This window comes from Lagenorhynchus albirostris, chromosome 18, assembly GCF_949774975.1.
Source record: "Lagenorhynchus albirostris chromosome 18, mLagAlb1.1, whole genome shotgun sequence".
Classification (NCBI taxonomy): domain Eukaryota; kingdom Metazoa; phylum Chordata; class Mammalia; order Artiodactyla; family Delphinidae; genus Lagenorhynchus; species Lagenorhynchus albirostris.
The window spans coordinates 16,083,948-16,105,842 of NC_083112.1; the positions used below are offsets into that span (position 1 = coordinate 16,083,948).

The 21,895-nt window shown below is 41.6% G+C and overlaps 1 protein-coding gene and 1 long non-coding RNA gene across 5 annotated transcripts in view; one reads left to right on the forward strand and one right to left on the reverse strand.

The window, feature by feature from the left end:
• WDFY2 (WD repeat and FYVE domain containing 2) overlaps window positions 1–18,349 on the reverse strand; it is a 194,044-nt gene extending 175,695 nt beyond the window's left edge. For all 4 annotated transcript variants that reach the window (XR_009536830.1, XM_060129398.1, XM_060129400.1 and 1 more), the window contains exon 1: window positions 17,995–18,349. Coding sequence is in view for 3 of the 4 variants with exons in the window: in XM_060129398.1 (XP_059985381.1) it covers window positions 17,995–18,131 (137 nt within the window). In the remaining variant the exon portion in view is untranslated. The remainder of the gene's footprint in view (window positions 1–17,994) is intronic.
• Window positions 18,350–19,114: 765 nt separating this feature from the next.
• LOC132508869 (uncharacterized) overlaps window positions 19,115–21,895 on the forward strand; it is a 41,501-nt gene continuing 38,720 nt past the window's right edge. The window contains exon 1 of the long non-coding RNA XR_009536801.1: window positions 19,115–19,209. This is a non-coding gene — a long non-coding RNA (uncharacterized LOC132508869). The remainder of the gene's footprint in view (window positions 19,210–21,895) is intronic.

Below are 21,895 nucleotides of genomic sequence, written 5' to 3' on the forward strand. Positions count from 1 at the left end.
TTACAGTCGCTAAAGCAGAAATGCCCAGAGATCCATATAAGGGCACTTATCAGAGCATGTGCAAATCCTATCAGTTTTCCTTTCATAAAATCTTACAACTTTTCTCAGTATAGCCTTCAGAATTTTACATATGCATGTATTATCACCTTAAAAACAAGTTTAATTATTTTTTAAATATACTGCTAGTATCTAACTATTTTTACCTGCTATTTTTTATTCAAATATTCAGAACTTCAGTTATAGTCTCCATGAACCAGTCCCTAAGGGAAATAAACTACCAAATAAGTAACCATTTTTAACCTTAAAACCTGTGTCTTTTGACTATGATTATTTATTGCTCAAAGTGTGGCACTCTCCCAGCTAAAACCCATTTCAAATAACTAAATATTTTGCCATTTTGATCCATTCCCCCTGCAAATCCATCCAGTATTTGCCACCAGCTTTAAACTCAATTTTCCACATCTGTAGGCATGGGACTACTAGGCAACAAAAGCAACAGATCAATTTTTTAAGCAAACATTTTAGAAAAGTAGAAATAAGTAATGCTGGACACTAAAAATACTGACTACAATAGCATCCCTAAAAATACAAACTTGATATTTGTGCAATGTAAAAAATGTCCATTGCTTCAAGTTTTCAAGATCAAGTTCAGTCCTTCAGACTCAAGAATGGAATTTACCAGTAATTATTTAGTGGTAAGATATCAAAAAGGGCCTAGTATAAAATATAAAATGTCAGTTAAGTCAAAGACACTTACAAGAGGGCCATCCTGGTTCCAATGGACCACTGGAAGCTACTCAGATCAGAGTAATCTCAAGAAATTAACCTTTTGTTCAGTTATCAAAAAATCAACAACTTAGAGTGTGTATATTTCTTCTGGGTTCAATATTGATACTGATTTGTACCTTCAGATGGATGCAACGCTTAAAAATTCATTTATAATGAATTATAATTTATAATATAATTTATAATTCTAATAATTATAAATTTTTCAAGAGTAGGTAGTATAGCAAAGTTGCAAAACACAAGGTTAATATAAAAAAGTTAACTGGCTTCCTACATACCAGCAATGAGCAAGTGAAATGTGAAATGAAAAATACAATATCATTTATATTAGCAACCCCAAAAATGAAATACTTAGATACAAACCTAGTAAAATATGTACAAGATCTCTATGAGGAAAACTACAAAATTCCGGTGGGCAAGCTCAAAGAACTACTAAATAAATGGAGAGATATTCCATGTTCATGGATAGGGGGACTCAATACTGTCAAGATGTCAGCTCTTCCCAACTTGATGTATAGATTCAATGCAATTCAAATCAAAATCCCAGCAAGTTATTTTATGAATGTTGAAAAACTGCCTGTAAAGTTTATAAGTAGGAGCGAAAGACCCAGAATAACCAACTCAACATAGAAAAAGAAGAATAAAAGCTGAAGGACAGATGCTACCTGACTTTAAGACTTTCTGTGAAACTACAGTAATCAAGACAGTGTGGTATGGGGTAATGCAATTCAAATCAAAATCCCAGCAAGTTATTTTATGAATGTTGAAAAACTGCCTGTAAAGTTTATAAGTAGGAGCGAAAGACCCAGAATAACCAACTCAACATAGAAAAAGAAGAATAAAAGCTGAAGGACAGATGCTACCTGACTTTAAGACTTTCTGTGAAACTACAGTAATCAAGACAGTGTGGTATGGGTGAAAGAATAGACAAATAGATCAATGGAACAGAACAGAAAGCTCAGAAACAGACCACTATAAATATAGTCAACTGATCTTTGACAAAGGAGCAAAGGCAATACAAGGGAGGAAAGACTGTCCCTTCAACAAATGGTGCTGTAACAAATGGACATCCACATGCAAAAGAATGAATCTAGACACATACCTTACCCCCTTCACAAAAATTAACTCATAATGGACTATAACCTAAATGTAAAATGCAAAACAATAAAACTCTGTTATATCACTCCCAAGCCTATGCTTGGACCTAGCTCAGGAGGGGCCTGTGTTAGGAATGCCTGTAGCCCTTGCTCAGGTACATATCACTTGTAGTGAGCTCAGCAGACATCTCCCCCACTGGGGCCCCTATTTATGGAATGGCTAGCTCTTGTGGTTCTTATTTTGATCTCAGGATGCACTTCAGCAAAACACCATCAGGGAACTTTGAGAGACAAGATTTATTACTCACAGGCCTTGGAGGGTATACAGCACACCTAAGAGCCACACAGCAAGGTCACAGGTTGGGAGGGATGAGGGGGGAGAGCACATACAAGAGCAGACCTGGGGCCCTGCCTTTATTAGGGTCCAAGGATGGGGTGTCTAGGGTTTCATGAATTCACTCTGTTTTGGCTAATTTCAGGCATAAGAGTGGGAAATGGGATGCAGGAAGGGAGGAACAGGGTCCCTCAGGTGGTCAGTTATCTAGCTACCCAGGGCTTTCTGAAAAAGGGACCTTCACAGGTGGGGAGCATCTAATTCATTATCCTGTTGTTTTGCTAGTAGCTGTGTCATACAGCTGGCAATGTTTTATTCAAGATAGATGTCATTGGGCCTCTCTGGTGGCGCAGTGGTTGAGAGCCCGCCTGCCGATGCAGGGGACGCGGGTTCGTGCCCCGGTCCAGGAAGATCCCACATGCCGCGGAGCGGCTGGGCCCGTGAGCCATGGCCGCTGAGCCTGCGCGTCCGGAGCCTGTGCTCCGCAACGGGAGAGGCCACAACAGTGAGAGGCCCGCGTACCGCAAAAAAAAAAAATAAAAAAGATGGATGTCATTTGAAATGGATGCCTCGGCAATTAAAAGCTTAATGTCAGGCACTTACACTATAAATTCCTAGAAGGTAACATAAGAGAAAATCTAGATGATTTTGGGTGTGATGATGCCTTTTTAGATACAACACGAAAGACACAATCCATGAAAAGAAAAATTGATAAGCTGAACTTCTTTAAAATTAAAAACTTCTGTTCTGTAAAAAGACAATATTGAGAGGATTAGAAGAGAAGCCACGAAGATTGGGATTGACATATACACACTGCTATATATAAAATAGATAACTAATAAGGGAACTCTACTCAATACTCTGTAATGGCCTATATGGGAAAAGAATCTAAAAGAGTGGATATATGTATAACAGATTCACTAGGCTATACACCTGACATTAGCACAAAATTGTAAATCAACTATATCCCAATAAAAAATTAAAAAAAAAAAAAAGACGAGAAGCCACAGACTGGGAGAAAATACTTGCAAAAGGCGCATCTGATAAAGGACTTTAACTAAAATAAAAATGGGCCAAACACCTTAACAGACACCTCACCAAAAAGAAAATCTACAGATGGCAAATAAGCTTATGAAGATACCCTACCAGAATACTCTACTCTTTGACATCAAAGAAATGAAAATGAAATTAACAATAAAATACCACTACGTACCTATTACAAATACCCAAATCCAGAACTCTAACAACACCAAATGCTGGTGAGGATGCAGAGCAGCAGGAACTCTCATACATTGCTGGTGGGAATGCAAAACAGTGCAGCCACTTTGGAAAACAGTTTGGCACTTTCTTACAAAACTCCTGCCATACGATCCAGCAGTGGTGCTCCTTGGTATTTACCCAAAGGAGCTGAAAACTTATGTCCACACAAAAACCTAAACATGGATGTTTACAGCAGCTTTATTGATAACTGCCAAAACTTGGAAACAAACAATTCAGTAGGTGAATGGGTAAACAAATTGGTACATTCAGACAAATGGAATATTATTTAGTGCTAAAAAGAAATGAGCCGTGGACTTCCCTGGTAGCGCAGTGGTTAAGAATCCGCCTGCCAAGGCAGGAGACATGGGTTCGAGCCCTGGTCTGGGAAGATCCCACATGCTGCGGAGCAACCAAGCCTGTGTGCCACAACTACTGAGCCTGCGCTCTAGAGCCCATGAGCCACAACTACTGAGCCTGCGCTCTAGAGTCCATGAGCCACAACTACTGAGCCTGCGCTCTAGAGCCCACGAGCCACAACTACTGAAGCCTGCACGCCTAGAGCCCGTGCTCCGCAACAAGAGAAGCCACCACCATGAGAATCCCACGCACCACAAAGAAGAGTAGCTCCCCGACTTGCCGCAACTAGAGAAAGCTCGCAGGCAGCAACGAAGACCCAACGCAGCCAAAAATAAATAAATAAAATAAATAAATTTATTTTAAAAAAAAGAAAGAAATGAGCCATCAAGCCATGAAGAGACATGAAGGAACCTTAAATGTATGTTATTAAGTGAAAGAAGCCAATCTGAAAAGCCTACATACCGTATGATACCAACTACATGACAGACATTCTGGAAAAAAGCAAAACTATGGAGAAAATAAAAAGATCAGTGGCTGGGATGGGGTAGGGTGAGATGAATAGGCAGAGCACAGAGGATTTTTAAGGGCAGGGAAAATACTCTGTATGATATTATACATGGATACGTCATCATACATATGTCCAAACTCGTAGAATGTACACCACCAAGAGTGAGTCCTAAGTAAAATGTAGACTTTGGGTGACAATGATGGGTCAGTGTGGGCTCATGCTTTATTAAAGATGCACAGTTCTGGTGAGTGATGCTGACAGTGGGGAGACTACGCATGTGTAAGAGCAGGGATATGTGTGGGAAATCTACGTACCTCCCTTTCAGTTTTGTTGTAAATCTAAAACCGCTTAAAAAAAATTGTCTTAAATTAAAAAAAAGAGTAAGGTAGAATATTTTTTTAAAAGAAAACAAACAAAATATAAAACGGAGGGGGTAGGAGAACCACACCTGAGAACTATGAGAGCCCACAGACATATACGTACCTACAGATAACCCACACATCAGATTAAGCATAACTAACCTCCCTAATTTAATTTGACCTTCTGGAGAAAAATTATTCATTCTTTCAAATTGTTTAAAGATCTACACTTTGAAATGTAAAGAGAACTTATTAAGCCACTCAAATATGAATTCAAAAATATTTCAAAAATCAGAATGTAATGAAATAACCTAGCTAGTCCCAACACCCTTTCTCCCCAAACAAAATCTTCCTATAAAACATCAGACAGCTAGGATTTTCCAAGTCCCATAAGTGCCAATATCAATACTAAAGCAGATTACTGAGACTCTAACAACATGGGAAGCTTTTTTTTCTATGGCAGATAACTGACTCCAGAAAAATATTAATCCAGCTCTACACAATAAAAGGTAATAATGTTAATTTTAAGTTTTTCTAAAATTAGAATTTAAATGTATTTAAATATTATATTCATCTGCTTTTAAAATGAGGATAAAGAAGACAAAACTCTCTAAATTCAAAGTATATAGTCATGTTTTATATTTATGACCAGCTAAATGATAACAATCCTTAACATTTTTATAGGATGTTTGATATATTAAGTATTTTCACATATATTATGTCATTTCAAACTATGAAAAATCAATTTCAGATGAGGATCAAAGAGGGTTAGTGACTTTCCAAATGTCACAGAACTAGTGTAATGATGCTTGAGCACTCTTTCCAGAAGCACTAGGGAGAAAACTAAGGGAGAAAGGGAAAGAGAAACTGATTCAAAGACAAAGAAGAGTTAGAGAGAAAAGAGAGTTATTAAATAATTAGAAAACTAGTTTGGAGGAAGGGCAGCAAAAACCCTAATATTCCTGGAGGACTGGCTGGGACCCAACACTTTATTCGTTTAACCCTCATAATAACACTATGAGGCTGGTACTGTCTGAACTCCCATTTTACAGCTGGGAAGGTTTTGAAGAAATAAGATCCCACAGCTCGGAGACGGCAGAGCCAAGAGTCAAACCCAGGCTTCTGGGACTTGGATCCCTGGCCTCAATCACTGTTACAAGGCGTCCAGAGAGGGGCAGGCTAGATGCCACGCCTAATTTACCAACACCCACCTTTATTTATACATTTATTTACTGTGTGTACAACATCAGGATCTCTTATGAAAGGTGTATTAATTTCCTCCCTCCACCTCTACCTAATTTTTTAAAAATACAGGCATTCTGGTTATCTTTCAACTTCTTCTCCTTCTTCTTCTTCCAAATACCACGAAAACTCTAACCACTGACTCCATAAAAGGGAAAATACCTTTCAGATTCAGAGGAAAACAGGAAAGCTCTCTGGCTACTTACTGTGCCCTGTTTTCCCACCAGCAGGCAGCAGGGGCAGCATGGGCGTGGCCTCTCATGGCCTCACTCAGATGACCGTAGGTGAAGTGGGCAGATCAAGGGACCAACAGCAGGGGAACTTGCGGCCTGGCCCAGCTACATCTTCCCATTTGTCAAGAGAAGCCAACAAGCCAGACTTTTATGTGAAATCCAGATTTTAAAAACTTGGCTACTAATTCAAACTTCTAAAAACATTGTGTACAGACAAAATCTGTTTGGGGGTGGACATCAGCCCACTAGCTGCTGGTTTATAATGCCCAGTCTTCCAGTGGAGGGCAGCTAAACTGGGGTAATTAAAATTTCATCCCTACCTCAAGGTATTCCCCATGGAAGACGCAGGATACACAGCCCTGGCCCTCCAGGAGACCAGCAGGGACAATGAACTCATCATTTCAGGACAAGATGGCAAATGGAGCGAGAGAAAAGGCTGCAAAAGAGAACACAGAACCCACCAGTCACACACCTCCCCTGACCCCTGGCTTTCACAGAACAAGTTTGGGAAGCGGCAGTGAAAAGATGACAGAGTAACCCCACCTTGGCACATCTAGAGGAGATAAAGGGACTCAGAACTATATGAAACAAGCCAACAAAAATTCAATAGCCCCACTTTTGTGTATCCAAGGTGATTCTTAAAATAGTCAAGCCTTAATGGAACCACAGCAACAGGCATGGTGGTACCATAAACAAACAATAAAACTAACTTGTACTGAGCACCATCTATGCTCCAAGTACAATGCCACGTACTACAGGAATATCATCTCATGTAAACCTCCAAACAATCCTGGGAGGAATCATTATTCCCAATTTATACATAAAGAAACTGAGACTCTGAAATCCTGAAGTTTGGGAAAGAGCCAATCATTTAGAGCCAAATGATTCCTTTCCCATTAATTCGCTGACCCCGCTAGAGAGAGTCCAGCTATTATCATAGATACATAATGGCAAACAATCAAGAACAACACATTAGCTACAATAATTAAAAGTGTAAGGGGGTGGGGAGGTAGAATAGGTAAAGGAGATTGACACAAACCTCCAGTTATAAAATAAATAAAACATGGGGACGTAACACACAACATAAGAAATATGGTCAATAATACTGTAATAACTTTGTATGGGGACAGATGGTTGCTAGACTTAGCATGGTGATAATTTCATAATATATGCAAATGTCAATTCACTACGTAGTACACCTGAAACTAACATAATATTGTACATCAACTGTATTGCAATTTTAAAGAAAAGAAAAAAAAAATTTTTTTCAGTATAGGGCAGATATTAAAAGCAGAGATCCTCAAAATACAACACAGCCCATAGTAGGCCTTGTTTATGAGAATATAAGGTAGTTTCACAAATAAATATAAAAGAAAGCATAAGGACCATTCAATAAATGATGCTGGGGCTTCCCTGGTGGCGCAGTGGTTGAGAGTCCGCCTGCCGATGCAAGGGACACGGGTTCGTGCCCCGGTTTGGGAAGATCCCACATGCCGTGGAGCGGCTGGGCCCGTGAGCCATGGCCGCTGAGCCTGCGCGACCAGAGCCTGTGCTCCGCAACGGGAGAGGCCGCAACAGTGAGAGGCCTGCCTACCGCAAAAAATAAATAAATAAATAAATGATGCTGAATAACAGCAACTTTTAGAAAAATCACTACATTCCTCAATTTACACCATCCAATGAAATACATTTCAAAATAAATCAAAAAGTTATTTTTTTACCAAATTATGTAACTAGGATGAAAGAGAAATGAATATTCAATGAATCTCTGGGTAAAGAATTACGTTCAAAAATTAGGAATGATGGAAGAAATTTAAATTATAAAAAAGGATAGATGGTTAAACTAAATAGTAAACATTTTCTATATAAAAAGTAAAAAGGCAAACAATGGAGTATAAGACATATCTGGATACATAAGAGACACACGGTTAATATCCTTACTATATTTATAGAATATATATTTACAAAATATTGTTCAGAAGAACCAGGAGACTTCAATGGAGAAACAGAGGACAGGAACAGACAATTCATAAAAGGAGAAAACAAGTAAACAAGCAAACAGAAAAATATTCACAAGTCAGCCAAAACATACAAATTAACATCAATGAAGTACTACAATTTATCAAGAAAAAAAAATTTTTTATTAATTTTTATTGGAGTATAGTTGATTTACACTGTTGTGTTAGTTTCTGCTGTACAGCAAAGTGAATCAGTTATACATATACATATAGCCACTTTTTTTTTTTTTTTTTTTTTTTTTTTTTGCTGTACGCGGGCCTCTCACTGTTGTGGCCTCTCCCATTGCGGAGCACAGGCTCCGGACGTGCAGGCTCAGCGGCCATGGCTCACGGGCCCAGCCGCTCCGCGGCACGTGGGATCTTCCCAGACCGGGGCACGAACCCGCGTCCCCTGCATCAGCAAGCGGACTCTCAACCACTGCGCCGCCAGGGAAGCCCTAGCCACTCTTTTTTATATTCTTTTCCCATATAGGTCATTACAGAGTATTAAGTAGAGTTCTCTGTGCTATACAGTAGGTTCTTATTAGTTACCTATTTTATATATATAGTAGTGTGGTATATGTCAATCCCCATATCCCAATTTATCCCACTCCCCCAGAAAAAATTATAAATGATAATATCCATGGCTGTTCAGATGTGGCAAAACTAATACTTCATATGTCGCTGTAAATATTATAAAGTGGCACAAGACTTTTGGAAAGCAACACGGCAATCTTCTTACAATGTTTCCTAAAGAAATAATCCAAAATCTGGAAAAAAAAAAACAAAAACCTATATGCACAACCATGTTGTTCATCATAACATTTACAAAAGTGAAAATAAATAGCCAACAGTAGGTGATAGATAAATGATGATGCTGTACCCAATAGATCACCAGTACCTTGAGAGCAGGATACCTTATTCACAATGGGAGTTCCAGGGCCAAATTCATATAGTACAAGCTTTAAATAAATATGGGTGAATACTGAAGGAAAAGAAAAATATACAGCCACTTAAAATGATAATCAAAGACTAGGTAGCTGGTGGCACAATTTTAAGTAGGAGCAAGAACATTAAAGTGTATGATTACAGTCATATTTCTGAAAGTTGCATTCAAAAAACTGCTAGAAGGTAATACATAAAATACAAACAGTCATTGTGCTAAGAGATTTATGAGCAATTCTTCTTTATTATGGTTATATTACCTTTATTTAAAATGTAAACACACTCCAGAGGGATTATGATTACTTAAAATATAAATTGATCCTTAGAAACTGAGATTAAAAATTTAATAACATAAAAAATACATAAAATCCCCAAATAGCTCCACATTATAGGTAAATCCACCCAGCTAAAAAGAAAAGCACAGTCATATAGAGAGGTTAGCACCTGACATTCATAACTTAGATGAGATGTCTCATTTCTGAGTCCTAACTCAGTAATAAATGAACACATCACAGGAAGTCAAAATGCAGCCACGTAAACAGCTGTTTTTGCTGCACTCCTGGTTTCTTCTGAACTCTCTCCGGCTCTGGGCTGAAAGGGCTTAGAATAGTTATCTTCTGACACCAAGGCTTCCAATGAGACTAGGCCAATTCTCTAATCCATGGAAATTCAGAAAAGCAAGACAGGCCAGGGGTGGGGTAGGCCGGTGGGTACAGGTCCCTGAGTTGAACTGTATTTCCATCTCCTAGAAAACCAAAACTACATAGACAGAAAAAGAGGATACAAAACTTCAACAGCTTTTCTAAGGCACTGTATTTCAAAACTGTGGTTTTCAACCCATTACAGGTCATGAAATCATTTGCCTGAGTCACAGCTAGGATTTTATGAAGGCTACAACAAAACAGAAAATATCAGTATGCGTGTCACCTTAAAAGGACACCATTTAATAAAACTTCCGTTTCAGTTACATGTGTGTGTTATGTGCCAGTGTACATGAGTCTTGGGTAGCAAATGCTAAATAGAGTTCTTACTGTGATTTATGGTCAAAAAAGTTTCAAAAGCGTTACTCTAGACAATCCAGGCCCTGACTTAAGGCCCAGAAAACCACCCAGAGCTAAACTGCTTAGTGTTTGAAACTAAAGGATTTATCTGGAAATAAGAATGTAGTGAACCCAGTTCAACTAGGTGTTAGGCACCCATACAAAACAAACGGCTCTTTAATATTTCATCCAGGAATAAAGAACCGCCGCTATCCAAAGGCATCGTTTTACATCACCTCACAGAGCGCATGCCACTTTTTTGCCCCCTCTGCACACTTTCTTCAGCTCCAGGTGTAGGATGATGGGTCTGCAGAGACTTTACACTTATCTAGTCCTTATGTGGGTACATCACAGTGTCAGAGGCACAGCTAGGAAATCCTAGGCTCTCCTCTGCCAGATGGAGAAACTGAGGTTTACAGCAATGAAATGCCCAATGCCCAAGGTCAATGCAGGGTTGAGCGGAGAACAGACTCCCAGTCCAGTTCTTTTCCAAGATTCCTTAAATGAAAGGCACATGAGAGCACAAAGCAGCACTGCCTGCCAAGAGACAAGGAGGATGACTTTTTTTCTCTTTCGGTCTTGTTACTTACATCTCCGAATCAATTTTTCAGACTAATGACTAACTGAAGCATTTGGATGGGGAGGACCCCGGCCCTTTAAATAAAAAAAAAAGTTAATGAGACTGCTTACTGAAGTTGCACCAGGGAAGTTATTTTTTCTGCATTAGGGAATTTCTAGGTTAATTGTGGCACTCTCCTTGGGAGACCTACTCACATAAAAATAAACGAGTGCTGCCTGCTTTTGAATTCCTTCCATTCTGATACTGTAATTGAGAAAAACAGCTTGGCTTGATGGTACGTATACACTGAATATAACTTAGTTTAGTGTCACAGATATCAAGAGATCACTACTTATTTTGTCTTAAAGCACCATTTACTTATTGATTTCTAAACGGTGCTGTTTTAATTTCCCCAAAGCTGTTACTTTGTAAGGACATGCAGACGGCTCTCGGCAACAAACATAAAATCTCTCCCTCTCAAAGGCAAATTCAAACTGAAAACAGAGCCAGCGAAAGATGCTGTGCAAGGAAAAAATAGTATTTCCATTTTTAAAGTTTTGATTTTGTTTGCCTGGAAAAAGATCAACTCTCTGAAGTCTCTTATGGCTACTACTGTCCTATGATTTTTTACCTATTTTTCTTTTTCAAAGTAAGTTTAGCAACACTTGAGATACAAGATAGCTGCTCAGGATTTCAAAATCTGAGAGTCACTCACTTTAGGAACGTCAAACATTTTCCATTATCTTGCAATATCCAGATGAATGTATCCTGATTAAGAGCTTTGAGCTCCTGGATAGAGTCTGGTTTAACTATGTAAATCAAGTAGGAAATTCAGAACCCTCAGGAGCTTTGGGGTCACTAGAAGCTAAGCCCCTCTAGCGAACCTCCTTAAACAGCTTTCCCATAGTGATTTTTTTCTTAAAAAGTCAATTTGTATTCTGACCTTTAGAGACCCAGAGGCAGCCTGTTTCCAGACAGATTTGCTGACATGAAGCCTGCCTCATGCTCTGAATTCAGGGTAAAGGTCTAATTTTCAAAATCATATGGGGCAAATTCCCATTTTGGAACCTTGAAACCAGCAATTACTACTTCCAAGTGATGAATCTCTAGTGCATAGTTGAAAGTTTATTAATTTTATGCCATTAAATAGAGACTTGACACACTCAAAAAATAGTTCAGATGGCTTCTAACTTTGTCAACTTCAGAGACCTCACGCCATCACTCTAGGAAGTCCTCAACTTTCAGAATTATGCTTGCACATTGGGAAAAACTTTGATTTGCATTTAAAAAATGTTTTGATGCAAGTGTTATAAAATGCATGGTACATAAAACTCCATGAGCTCAACTGAACTGATCCAAGGTCTAAGTATTTAGTGAAAACTAATGGTTTCAACCAGAGAACCGAGATAGTGCAATTTCACAGTGAAAAGAATCAATGGTATGAGCCAATAGTATGAGGATTTATAAATGATATTTTAACATATCTTTTCAAGAAATAGTCATAAATGAACCTACTTACAAAACAGAAACAGAATCACAGACGTAGAAAACAAACATGGTTACCAAGGGGAAGGGGAGGGATAAATTGGGAGACTGGGATTGATATATACACATTACTATATATATTAAAAGAGATAACTAATGAGAACTTACGTATAGCACAGAGAACTCTACTCAATACTCTGTAATGACCTATATGGGAAAAGAATCTAAAAAAGAGTGGCTATATGTATATGTATAACTGATTCACTTTGCTGTACAGCAGAAACTAACAGAACATTGTAAATCAACCGTACTCCAATAAAAATTATTACTCCAATAAAAAAAAGAAGAAATAGTCAAGTAGTGACTCTTAGAGTGGTTCAGAGTTGGGAAAAGGGACCTCCCTGGTGGTCCAGTGGGTAAGACTCCGTGCTCCCAATGCAGCAGGGGACCCAGGTTCAATCCCTGGTTGGGGAACTAGATCCCACCTGCATGCCACAACAAAGAAGCCCACTTGCCGCAACTGAAAAAGATCCCACATGCCACAACTAAAACCTGCCGCAACGAAGATCCCACGTGCCACAACTAAGACCCGGTGCAGCCAAAATGAATAAATAAATATTCAAAAAAAAATCAGAGTTGGGGAAAAAAGGCCTTAAAGATTTTTAAAAACCCAAACCACTCTCTCATTCCAACCGCTTCCCACCCCTATCCCTTGTTGTAAAAACTACCCTGGCCCAAAGTAAGGAGCTAAGCTTCTCTCAGGTTCAACTTAAACCTTTGCTCTAAGAAACTCACAACCTCCTCAGGCCCATTCCATTCCAAACAGCTGATAGATCAGTCATTGCTTAATCCATTCAATGAACATATATATGGGCTGCCTCCTCTGTGCTAGGCACTGGAGGTCAGACCATATATTGAGACAAAAATGGGACCTCCTATTACCCACTGCATGGTCCTATGTGCCCTTAGGGCCTACAGAGAACACAGATAACAATGTTGCCTAAATTGGTCCCGAATGAAGTCAGAATATAAGGTGGCAGTTCTCCACAGTCCCTCCCCGGGACTTTCCTGGCGGTCCAGTGGTTAAGACTCCGTGCTTCCACTGCAGGGGGCACGGGTTCGATCCCTGGTCAGAGAGCTAAGAAACAGTAAGCTGCGAGTCGTGGCCAAAAATGAAAAAGCAAACTCCGCGGTCCCTCCCCATTACCCTCTCCCCTGCAGACCCCTCCCCATGGTCTCCTCCACAACACCCTGCCACCACACCCTCAGCTCTTTTTATCTCCCAAGAGAATTCCAAATTCTTGCACTCAGAGGTTTTGGGAATGTTCGCTATCACAATTACTCCTGTGGAGACACCAATTTTCCAGATTCCTCCAAGTGTGACACTCAGAGCTGAGTTCTGAATTCAAGCTGCATGGCTCCTGAGTGCATTCTTAACCAGTTCGTTCTAGTGCTTCTCAGTGCCCCAGGAGTTTTCTCTTCCCCCTCTAGCTAGAATGCCCCTTCCAACACCCTAGCTTTCTCACATGAACTTCTACTCATCCCGCAAGACCCACCTGGAGGAGAGCTCCTTGGTCTCTTTTCTAACCACTGCAAGCAGAGGAGATGCTTCGATGACCCCATTGGATGGTGTTTGTACCCGTCTTCAACACATCTCCTTATATGAGATAAAAATCTGACCCCTTTTTACTCCTGGTGAAGAAACTATTTTCTATAACTGTCTAATAGTAATTACCTAGAGAAACTCTCTGTATGAATTCTAAGATTGCTGACTTGTGTTAAGATATGCATATAAAGAATTTACAAAGTTAAAACGTCTGGACAGGGCTGGCTCCCACCTGGAGCAGTCTCTTCTGGCTTTCAACACTTGAAGAGGCTGCCACTGGACAAGGGAGCTGCAGGTGGCTTACCAGCTACCCTGGTAAGCTGCAGGCTAGAGATCGGTATTGACCAAAATAGACGCAAGATGTCTGTGAGGAAACTCCTAAGCAAGGAATGTTAAAATAGCAGTCACGGGCTTCCCTGGTGGCGCAGTGGTTGAGAGTCCGCCTGCCGATGCAGGGGACACGGGTTTGTGCCCCGGTCTGGGAAGATCCCACATGCCGCGGAGCAGCTCGGCCCGTGAGCCATGGCCGCTGAGCCTGCGCGTCCGGAGCCTGTGCTCTGCAACGGAAGAGGCCACAACAGTGAGAGGCCCGTGTACCACAAAAAAAAAAAAAAAAAAAAAATGGCAGCCGCTCAGAAGAGACAGTCCAGACAGAAGCTGGGAAATGAGGAACCCAATGTACCAAAGTTGGGCATATCCTTTGGAGACAGAATCCAGCTACAACCAAAGCAAAGACAGACTCAGATAAGGACAGTGAGTTCTGAGAACAAATTCCATTTTATGATAGCACCACAAATCTATACTTGTAAGTCAGACTGTTTTCTTCCTTTTCTTTTTTTTGGCTGTGAGGTGAGGCTTACAGGAGTTCCCCAACCAGGGACTGAACCCAGGCCATGGCAGTGAAAGTGCTGAGTCCTAACCACTAACCACTAGACCACCAGGGAACTCCCATTTTTATATTTCTTCTATTTCCGTATATTTTCTCCCTTGGTATCCAGTAAAGGTCCAGGCTGTCTTAACTGTGCTCAGATGAACTGAGGGTAAGGGTTTTTACCACTCTTGGGCCTGAAGATTAGAATATCACCAGCCCACGACTAACGGCAGCCATAGGGTGAAAATGGAAGTCCAAGTGGAAGAATCCTCCAAAGGTAAGTAAAATTTAGGGAACAACAATGGCTGTGGAATCCACTACTCTTCCCCATCTAAAAATTCTCTTTTCAATATTAAATCTTAGAGTTTGTGGTTTTATTTTCTTCTAAAATCTGCCCCCCCCAAATAAATTGTGAGTATCTTGAAAGGACCTTGTCATTTTCACCAATGAAGTGTACACATGTGCTTAGAACACAGTAGGGACTCAAATGTTTGTTGATGGAATGAATGAAGCAATGCATTGACTTTCAAATTTTTAAGGCACCTTTAAAGGCCATCCAGTCCAATCCTTTTCCGTACATTTGTCCAACAGAACTTTCACGGGTTGTCATAAAGTTCATTCAAACAAATATCAATGAAATGTCTACAACAGTTAAGATGCTGTGCTTTCAGGAACGAGAAAAAGACCAGTCACCAACACAACAAATGTTTCTTGAGGGCCTACTGTGTGCCAGCCACCATACTAGGCCTTACAGATATTACAATGAGTAAGACGCACATAGCATCTTAGGGAATTCATGGAGAAGAAGATAAATGGATGACAAGTACCTATAACACTGTTATAGATGGAAAATGTTAAGCGTTTTCAAAGGCTATTGGGAATCAGAGGTCAAAAAGGAAAACCAAGGTTTCAAAAGAACTTACGGGACGCTGCCATTCAGGAATGGGACAATATTTTGTGGCTTAACCTTACAGTTCAGGAATGAAAACTACTAGTTTCTAACTGAAGTGGTTGATGGAAATGGCTTGGTAGGTTTTGATGAAAATCAATATTCTCTCTTCATATCTTGATAATGATAATTATGTCAACTGACAGTGACACTGGATTTTGAAAAGAATACAAGAATACAGATCAGTTCTCTTTTAATGGAAACCATAATCGAAACTGAGCTCTAAATAACAAAGTTCTTGTCACATGTGACTATATGACCTACAGAAACATAGACTGGTCAACTTGAGTAATAATAAAAAGATATGTAAAGAATAAATCCTAGCCTTACTTATTTAACAGCAACTGCATAATAAAATACCTTCTATTACTTACACTGTAAACTGGGAAAGTGAAAATTAAGCTTAATAAATAGCTAAACATTATTGCATTTATGTTGTCCCATAATCAAATGAAACTTATCTTCACTCTCTGTCATATACGCAACTTCAGCTTCTCCAAATACTCTGAAATGCACCCCGACTAAAGCTGTTTCCTTCAGGATAAACACAGTGAAATGGAAATCAGAAGACAGGAGCCAGGCCCGGCTCCGCCACTAGTTACATGAATTTGGGCAGGTAAATTCTCTGGCCTAATTTTCTCATCTGTAAAATGAAGCCGTTACAGCAAATAACCTCTAAGATCCCTTTGAACACTTAGGAAAAAAAAAAAACAAAAAAACCTATGAAAACTAACCTGTACTCCCAAAGCATCAACCAAAGTAAAAAGTTTCAAAACTAATTATTAAAGGAGCTTAGGTTTAGCTACCTTTCTGCCTCTCTTCCTTGATTCAACAAACTTACTTATGAATTTCCTACCGCAGTTCGGTTGAGCAGTTTCATCTCCAGTAGTTACAGAGAAAGTGATGTCTATCAATATATTCTTTTTAAAACACGATTCTGTGACAAAGAATTTCTAAGTCCAGAAGCAATCTCTTTTGTAGAATTTTGCCTCCATGGAAAAGTTAAACACTCATAAGCCTTCTTCGTGAATTTCAAATGGTTTCTACATCCATGTATTCCACTGCAGCCATGAATTTCTTCTGTTCTTGGCAGACTGCTTGCCATTGGTGTATGTTTACAATGTTTTCCCTTGAATCTGCACAGGAAGTGAATCAGGCACCATTTGGCCATTTGTATGGAGTATGATGTAGACAAAAATATGTCATTAATATAGTCATCCTAGTTATACTGAAGAACCTATGATATGAACAGACCTATCAGGCATATTTTTTGAAGCCACATTGTATGCAAAGCACTGAAATGACTATAAAGACAGTATGAACACTTTGTTGCTTTACCTTTGCCTGGAAATTTTACAAGTCACCAAGAAAAAAATATTTTCTACCTCAGCATAATTTGAACTTACATTAAGAAAACGTAACTCCTATTTTAAAGTTAAAAGCTCCTTGACATATACCTCTATAATGTGACATTTTTTAGAATACTAGTTGATATTATAAAAGCAACAATTCCAGATCAAAACCATAACTACTATATTCAAGCTTCATTCCTCTGGAAACTAGCTTCATCTGCATAATTTCTGCATTAAAGGTCATTAAGTTAAAGCAAAAAACGCACTGTCTGAAAAACAAGGGAGAATACTAAAGGCAGAACTAGTTCTACTTCGGCAAATTAAGCAAAATTAGGCAAAAAGAAAGGAAGCAAGCAAAGGGAAGGAACTCAAGAGCTATTTGCAGCAGTGGTCCCTTGAAAGTTCTAGGAGCTTCCCCTTGAGCTTGAAGAGACAAGGAGGGCAAAGCAGAGAAGTCACCTCTCCTGGGCAGAAGCCCTAATACTCTTCACAACTTGCAATATTCATTGAATTCAGTGTAAGATGTCTGGGAGATCTGGATTCGGTGGGAATGTCTGGGAGAAGGGAGTGGCATTTGCTTTCCTGGGTCTGGAGCCTTAAGAACTATACCAGAGTTCTCAAAACCTCTTAGTTATGTCACACAAGCGGCTTGGAGCATCCTCCCCACGCACACACCTGCAGGGCCGGGCAGCTCCACCCTCTCCCCTTCCTGTCCTAGGAGCTGGACCAAGGTCCAGTGGCCGGTGCACCGTTAGTCCAAGGGCCAGCCTGGCCCCGGCAGGCGCCACCCGGGCAAGGCCAGACAGAACGCCGCTGTCCGGGCTCCGCTTTCCGGAGCCACGCAGCGGCGGCCACGCGCAGCTGGACACCGGCAGCACCAGGATGCGCATTATAATAACAACTTGGGAGAGCACTCTACACTCGCGCCGACGTGGAGGCACAGCCCCTGAAGCGGGCTCTGGGACCGCCGGCGCGTCCCGCCCCTCCTCGCGGCCGAGGGGCAGCGGTTCGTACCTGTCCTCCGAGACACTGATGACGCCCTCCTCCTTGGGCACGATCACGGCCATATTCACCACCTCCTGAGACCCCTCGACCCGCTGCAGCAGGATCGGCTTGCGGGTCAGCGGCTTGGGCTGGATCTCTGCCGCCATCGGAGGAGGGGGCGCACTGCGGGCGCCGCCGCCAACTGCGCCGCGGGGTCAAGCTGAGGAGACCGCTCGGGCACGGGCACAAGCTGAGACAGGGACTCTGGTTGGCCGGAGCGGGCCGCCGGGGACCCGCGATCATAGCCTGGCCGGCGCTCCCGGGAACGACTCCGCGCTCCCGGCTTCGGGCACCGAAACCTCCACGACCGGCGCTGCAACCCGGCACCACCACCGGAGGAGGGGGCGGAGAGCCGTGGGGGCGGGGCCGGCGGGGGCGGAGCCTGCCGCAGGGGGTGGCCGCTGGTGGGCGCCAGGGCGGCTGCACTTCCGGAAGGGTGGTGGAGGAGGAGGGGAAACTGAAAAAGGAGGCGGGGCGCTGGCGGCCCAATGCGCATGCGTCAGGCCACGAGCCCATTTCCACCCCGCCCCTCCGCCATTCCCGAAGCCGCGCGGCACCGCCTCTAGAACGCATGCGCCTTCCGTGATCCGCGGCCTCCTCGCCACCTTCCACACCCAGTATTTAGTCCCCTCCCTCTTTAATCTCCCGTGAACGCGCGCGTACACATTCCTGGGAACGCGCTTGCCAGTGGCCCCGCCCACTCCGAAATCCCTGAAAAGGGGGCGGAGGTGGGGCGGGGAAAAGCGCGCCTGGGCGAGGCCGGAAAGAGAAGTATCCCGCAGGAAGGAAAAAAGCTGAGCCAGTGGGGACGTGACTGGGCATGCGCCCGAGTTACCTGTCCGGCGCGGCCTTGTAATGAAGCGTGGTTTACAGCTCCCAAGACGCACCAGCCACAGGCCTCCGATTGGCACCCCCACGGGCTTCTGGGAGTTGTAGTTTTTCAGAGCCTTCGCTTCCTTGTCCTGAAATGACCTATCGCCCACTTCTCACCGCTCCTGGCCTGAGGGGCTCCGCGGCCTCCCGGGCGATTGGCCGAGTCACGGCTGGGTCTGGCCTCTAAGGCAGGAAACTGAAGGGCAGCCATCGCGGAGCAGACAGTCGCTACGGCCCTGCCACTGCACATAATAGTGGAGCTCCAGGAGTGGGAAAAGAAGAAAAGCTGTCATGCAAGCATCCTTGATAGAGGTTAGAGATGATCTGTAGTGTTAACCTCCTCGTTTTCTTAGATGGTTAAGTTACTAGACCAGGATTACTTTAGCTTCAAGTCAGGGCTATAGCACCCCCAGACTTAAACTCAGGCGCCCCTGCTCCTGACTTCTTCCCATTCCCCAGTAATCCTTCCTTTTTAGATTGCTCCAGAGACGATGGATAGAGTAATCTGTGATTTGTGAATGCATGTTAGGTGCCTGGCAAAGGGCCTGGCATGCGGAGTAGTTGGTTATGTGATAATCCCACTAAGCCCTTCCACAGTTAACAAGCTAGCTGAGGAGTGGTCATGGTCTCTGTGGTGTAATTGGGCTGGCAAGGGCTCTGAAGGTGAGAAAAATAATATGCCAGAGCTAGACAAAGAATGGGACAGGCCGCGTAGAAATGCATTTTATAAGGCAGGTTTTTGGGCAGCCGAGGCGGTAGGTAAGCTGGACCTGTCTCAAAGCACAGTGCAAAACACGGCTTTCCACTTCTCTGAGCCTCCAGTTCCCCAGCTGCCAAGTGGAGGATAATAACACCTACCTTGGGTTGTTGTGAGGCTTACAAGTGACAGATTTTAAGTGCCTTCATACACAGTAGGTTCTTTAAGATTCCAGGAATTAGGACATGGACATATTCAGGGGGACATTATTCAGCCTGCCACAGTGGTTTTAAATACCATCCGTAAGCTCCTGACTCCCATAATAATCTCTACCCTGACCACATTTCTAACTCCAGGCTCATGTATCTAAAGCTACTCCACTCTGTCACTTAACTGTTTAGTAGGTGTTCCAAACATTCCCAAAAAGTATCTTTAAATCTACTGCATCATTCACCCACTTGTTCAAAACTAACTTCCTAGGAGTCATCCTTGACTCTTCTCTTTTCCTTCACAATTCTATCCAGACCATTTAGAAGTCCTATCAGCTCCACCTCCAAAGTGTATCTTGAATTTTCCCATTTATATCATCTCCACCCCAGTCCAAGTCACCATAATCTCTGGCCTCTACTACCATGGTAGCCTAACTGCTTTCTCTATTTCTTCTCTTGAACCCATACAATCCATTTTTATCAAAGTAGCCAGAAGGATTTTGTTTTAAAATATAAACCAGATCAGTTCCTCCTCTGCTTAAAACACATCGTTGACTTACTGTTGCACTCGGGATGAAACGCCTCTCCAACCTCACCTCTTCTGCTCAATACTTTCCAAGCTCTGGCTTGGAAATTCCCCAGAAACACCAACCTCCTTCCTCCTGGTGGCCTTTGCACCAACTGTGTTCACCTCTCGGCTACTTCCTTCTCACCACTCAGGCTTCAGCTCCGATGTTAGCTCCTTAAAGAGTCCTGACCTTCCAACCGAACCCTACTTCTTCATAACACTCGTTGTCATATCACCCGGGTTTGTTTTCTTCACAGTACTTACTTCTGCCCAAAATAATCTTGTGTGTTTCTTATTTAGTTCTTAGTCTTCCTCTTCCAGAAGAGAAACACTGGGAGAGGAGAGACCTGTCTGCCTGTTCATCGTTGTATTCCTAGCCTTTAGAATAGTACCTGGCATATCAGGAGGCATGTTGTTAAGTATTCGTTAAATAAATGAATAGAAAGGCCATTCAGGATTTGTTTAACTCTGTTCCACTAGAGCATAATGGAAAGACTGGTATCTGGAACTTGCCCTAATTCCTGGGATCGGGTGATCCTTGGGAGAAGACACAAAACTGCAGATGATATCCAGCAGGCAGACGATAATAGCGGTATGGTAAAGGCAACAAGTGATTAATTGGTACCCAAGAGAAAGGCCTAGCATGAGATACATGAGGTGTACTAATAGGCAGGTGAGAGGAAGGTAGTAGTTACAGTAGTTCTTAAACGTTTTAGGTCACAGACCTTATGAAAAACCAGTTGAATATTACAGATCAACTGGAGTGGGGGAGTGTATGTATATGTACACTTATATTTTACGTGCAATTTTACGTGCAATTTCACAAGGCACACAAGTATCAGAGACCCAGGTTGGGAACTCTTGCTAACTCTCAGGAAATCTAAGACCGCTTAGCCCCAATTCCCCACCCTCAGGAAAGGGCATTCTAATGGAGATTAAAGACAGAACGAAGTAGACTACTGCTAGAAAAATGATTCTCAAACTCCTTTGTTCATATTCCACCTTAAAGAATTTTGAAGAATTTCAGTATATAAATTTAAATATTCCAAAAAGTCTGAGTTGTAGCATCTTGTAAATATTAACATTTGTTGTAAATAGTTCACGCTTGATGATCTTTTATTGATTTCCCTGTAATACTATCTGAAACAAACAAAAAAAATGTATATATATTTAAATTCTACGATTTACTTAATATACTAAGGCCATAAATCTCTGATTTTTAAAAGTTTCTTCTACATTAACTGATCCTTACAATTGTTAGTACACAATAGGTCAAAACAACATAAGTCTATTAGAAATGTATATAAAAATTATTAAACATAAAAAGTAAATTTTAACTAGAAATGTTTAATGAAAATTATTATTCAAGATGAACAAGGCTATGTTTTTACATTCCCCTGTATCCAAGGATAAATAATGATTTACTGATAGAATTAAGAGGATTCAGGATGAATTCTGTTCCTATATTTTATCTTGTAAATATAAGGGCTAAGAAATCTCATTTATATAAATATTGGGTTGGCC